Genomic DNA, 4457 nt, shown 5'->3' with positions numbered 1-4457 from the left:
AGGACCTTTAGATGAGCAGGCAGTACTCTTAACCACTGAGCCATCTCTCCAGCACCTGTCTTATTACTTCTTTATTTTAAGACATAGTCTTCATAAGTTGTTTAGCTGGCCTTGAACTCTTATCATAGGAAACAGGCAGGCACTGAATATGTGATTGGCTTGCCTCAGTCTCCCTATGTGTGTGAGTTTTTTTTAGTTTCCTTTATTTTTATTTTCTGTGTGTGTGTTTTGCCTGGTTGTGTGTCTGTACCACATGTGTGCAGTACTTGAAGAAACTTCAGATTCCCTGGAACCAGAGTTATGGATGGTTGTGAGCAACATGGGTGCTGGGAATTGAACCCTGGTCTCTAAGAGAGCAGCCATTGCTCTTAACTGCTGAGAAACCTGTGCTTTTATCTACTGAACCATCTCTCTAGCCTCTCCATGTGTTCTTAACCCCTTTTATGAAACAGGGTCTCCCGGTATAGACCAGGCTGGTTTCAAATTCACAGAAATCTACATCCACCTGCATCTGCCTCCTAAGAGCTGAGAGTATATGTGTGCGCCACTACACCTAGCCCCTAGCTCTGTTCTTTTTTATTTTAGATTTTATGAGACAGGGTTTCTTCATGTAGCGTTGGCTGTCCGGGAACTCTCTCTGTAGACCAGGCTGGCCTCAAACTTACAGAGATCTGCCTGCTTCTGCCTTCCGAGTACTAGGATTAAAGGTGTGTGCCACCATTGTCTGGCTCTTGGTTGGTTATTGTGATGTAAATAAATTTTTTCTATTACATATTTCTGTTTTTTTGTTATCAAATATTAAATTTTTGCTGCTATCTCAATTAATATTCTAAATTTTTGCCTAGGCAAGCATTACTTCAAAAAATGTATCCAAAGCAAAACAACTGATTGAGAAAGCCAAAGCTTTCCGAGTCAGTGGACCAAAGGCTGAAGAAACGGTGGTGCCCTTGAGGCGGTCCTCCCGGCATCAGATACCTCCTGAAAGGGAGAAGTCACCAGAGACAGATGTGAGTACTCCAGTTTCTATTGATATAGGCGTTATTGTTTTGTTTTAGAAGTGGGAGAATGAGCCCTTTACAGAGGTGTAAGGTCACATTCAATAGCCTGGATGTGGTGGATGTTCTGCTTTAAAAGCCTTTGGCTTACAGGATATAGTTCAGTTTCAGGTCTCTCATGGTGTCCTGTACACTGAACCAATTCTTCCCATTGCTCAAACAGTTCTTTACCACAGTCACACTGAATTTCACTTCTCCCCAGAGAGCTCAGCTCTTACTTCTTATTTTTTCTCACTTTGAAATTCACATTCCAAGTACTGTCTTCTATCTGAGAATTCTCTACTCAATTTTTACTATCCTGCTAAAAGCCACTACCTCCTATTTTTAAATAGTTTTATTGAGATATAATTTACATGAGGTACAGTTGGCCATTTAAGTGTACAATTCAAAACGGAAAGTGTTATGGTGCATACCTGGAATAGTAGCACTATGAACATAAAGTAGAGGGACCAGAAGTTTGGGGGTGATCCTTATCCTCACACTGTGTGATAAGTTGGAAGGCAGCCTGACCTATGTGAGACCCTGTCTCAAAAAAAAAAAAAAAAAGAACGTATGCAGTTTAGTGTCTTCGAATATATTCAGAGTTGTGCTTCTATTATAATCAATTTTAGAAAATTTTCTTGTTTTTTTTGTTGTTGTTTTGGTTTGGTTTTGACTTTTTTTTTAAAGACTTGTTATACATACAGTATTCTCAGTACTCTGCCTGCATGTCATAAGAGAACATCAGATCTCATTACAGATGGTTGTGAGCCACAATGTGGTTGCTGGGAATTGAATTCAGGACCTTTGGAAGAGTAGGGAGTGCTCTTAACCTCTGAGCCATCTCTCCAGCCCTTGGTTTTGATTTTCTTGAGACAGGGTTTCTCTGTGTAACATCCCTGGCTGTCCTGGAACTCACTTTGTAGAGATCCACTTGCCTCTGCCCTTCCAAGTGCTGGGATTAAAGGCATGTGCCACCACCACCCAGCAACTTTTTCGTTTTTAGAAACAGGGTCTTTTTTTTAATAGTTTTTCAAGATAGGTTTCTCTGTGTAGCTTTGGGTGTCCTGGCACTTGCTCTGTAGACTGGCCTCAAATTTACAGAGATCTGCCTGCCTCTGCACCACCATCGCCCAGCAAAATAGGATCTTATTTTATTTTATTATTTTTTTTTTTCCGAGACAGGGTTTCTCTGTGGTTTTGGAGCCTGTCCTGGAACTAGCTCTTGTAGACCAGGCTGGTCTCGAACTCACAGAGATCCACCTGCCTCTGCCTCCCAAGTGCTGGGATTAAAGGCATGCGCCACCACCGCCCGGCCTTATTTATTTATTTATTTATTTATTTATTTATTTATTTATTTATTATGTATACAATATTCTGTCTGTGTGTATGCCTGCAGGCCAGAAGAGGGCACCAGACCTCATTACAGATGGTTGTGAGCCACCATGTGGTTGCTGGGAATTAAACTCAGGACCTTTGGAAGAGCGGGCAATGCTCTTAACCTCTGAGCCATCTCTCCAGCCCTAGGATCTTATTATGTAGCCCAAGGTCCCTCAAATTCACCGCACTTTTGCTTCAGCTGGGATTGTATGTGCCACTATGCCAGTTTATAGATTATTTCTGTTATCTCCAAAGAAGATACCATTCCCCTTTACTGTTCCATGTGACAACTACTTATCTTCTTTCTATTTCTGTAGACTTTCTGTTCTGGTCAGTTTATAAAACATTGTATGATATAATATAGGAGACCTCTACCAACTGAGCTACAACCCCAGCCTTCTATGTCAGTTACCCCTTTTCCAGTGTATCCATGCTTCATATGCTACCTACCCCTTAGTTATTTAGTAGCTCCTTCAGTTATCTGATCAACCAAGGCAGTATTAACAGTGCTTGTGTTCAAGCATTCTTATTTTGCTTGATAGTGGCTCCATAGTGTAAGAAGAGTAATGCTGGCAATCTGGGTACACAACAAAGTACTGGAAAAGGTGAAACCCTTCAGTTAGTAAGTAAAGAAGCTGGGCATGGTAGTGCATGCCTTTAACCAGAGCACTCACTCCAGACAGAGGCGAGTTTGAGCTTAGCCTGGTCTGCTGAGCAATTTCCAGGACAACCAGGGATATATTGTGAGATGACCCATTCAATGAAAGAAAGAAAGACAGAGAAAGAAACATATATGCTAACATTGCAAAGATCTGTAGTAAGAAAGAATCTTTTATCTGTGAAATTATGAAGAAAAAGGGAATTCTTTCAGCTTCACTGTCACACTTCAATCTGTGAAAGTTGTGGTCGCAGGGTGTGTTATCAGATTTGTGTGAAAACAACCAAGCTCAGAAGCATCTGAGGCTTAGGGATTCATGGCTTATTGGAATTTCCATGGAAAAGGGAAAATAATGTATTAAAGTATTTTTTTTCTTCCTTGTTTTGTCTTAGGACTCTGTAATACTAATAGATTCAAGTCCAACTTCTATAAAACAACCAGAGAAAAATCAGAAGAAACTTAAGAATTTGAATGATGTACTAGGAAAAAAATTTAACAAGCCTTCTAAAAATGTTCCTGGTAATTGGATTTAATACTGTTTGATGAATAGTAGAGTGTTTGGGGGCAATTAATTCTGAAATTTCTGGTGCAAAGTTACTGTCTTGTCCCATAAAATAGAAAATGTAGGTGTTTTGTTTGTTTTCTTTCCTTTGAGACAGGTTCTCACTATGTATCCCTGCCTACAGAGATCTGCCTGTGAAGTGGTGGGATTTAAGGCATGTACCATCATGCCTGGCTTTGTTTTGCTTTGTGGGTCAGGATTTCTTATTCTCTAGACTAGTTATTTACTATGTAATTGAGGCCAACATTGAACCCATCTTCCTGTGTCCACCTTTAAGTGCTGGGATTATAGTGTGTGCCACCTTCCCTGCCTAATTATTTCCATTTTGAGTAAGTTTTTCAAAGAAAAATTGAGCATCATATTTTTTTTCCCTGAGACAGATTTCTCTGTAGCTTTGGAGCCTGTCCTGGAATTAGCTCTTCTAGACCAGGCTGGCCTCGAACTCACAAAGATCTGCCTACCTCTGCCTCCCGAGTGCTTGGATTACAGGTGTGCACCACCACCGCCCGGCGAGCATCATATTTTTTAAACACTGTTTGGGGACATATTTTAAATTATTGTACTTCTGTATATATACTTAGCAGCTCCCAAACTTGACTACGAATTTTTTTCTGAGTTCATTAAAACATTTCTTATAGCTAGGTGTGGTGGCACATGCCTTTAATCCCACTACTCGGTAGGCAGATCTCTGAGTTCCAGTACAGCCTGGTCTACTCAGCGAGTTCCAGGGTAACAGAGAGACCCTGTCTCAAACCAAAGCAAACTAAACCAAGAAACCATTTCCTTATTACTGTTATTAATATTGGTATTTATTTATTTATTT

At 40.4% G+C, this 4457-nt stretch overlaps 1 protein-coding gene across 1 annotated transcript in view; it reads left to right on the top strand.

Annotated features, from left to right (window-relative positions):
• Atad5 (ATPase family AAA domain containing 5) overlaps positions 1 to 4457 on the top strand; it is a 76298-nt gene that overhangs the window by 24894 nt on the left and 46947 nt on the right. The window contains exons 4-5 of the mRNA XM_050128583.1: positions 846 to 1007; positions 3465 to 3591. Of these exons, the coding sequence (XP_049984540.1) occupies positions 846 to 1007; positions 3465 to 3591 (289 nt within the window). The remainder of the gene's footprint in view (positions 1 to 845; positions 1008 to 3464; positions 3592 to 4457) is intronic.

Source organism: Alexandromys fortis, unplaced genomic scaffold (assembly GCF_014885135.2).
Source record: "Alexandromys fortis isolate MF-2015 unplaced genomic scaffold, M_Fortis_MF-2015_v1.1 scaffold_80, whole genome shotgun sequence".
Taxonomy (NCBI): domain Eukaryota; kingdom Metazoa; phylum Chordata; class Mammalia; order Rodentia; family Cricetidae; genus Alexandromys; species Alexandromys fortis.
The sequence above is the reverse complement of the archived record's forward strand: the minus strand, read 5'-3'. Positions and strand labels throughout refer to the sequence as shown.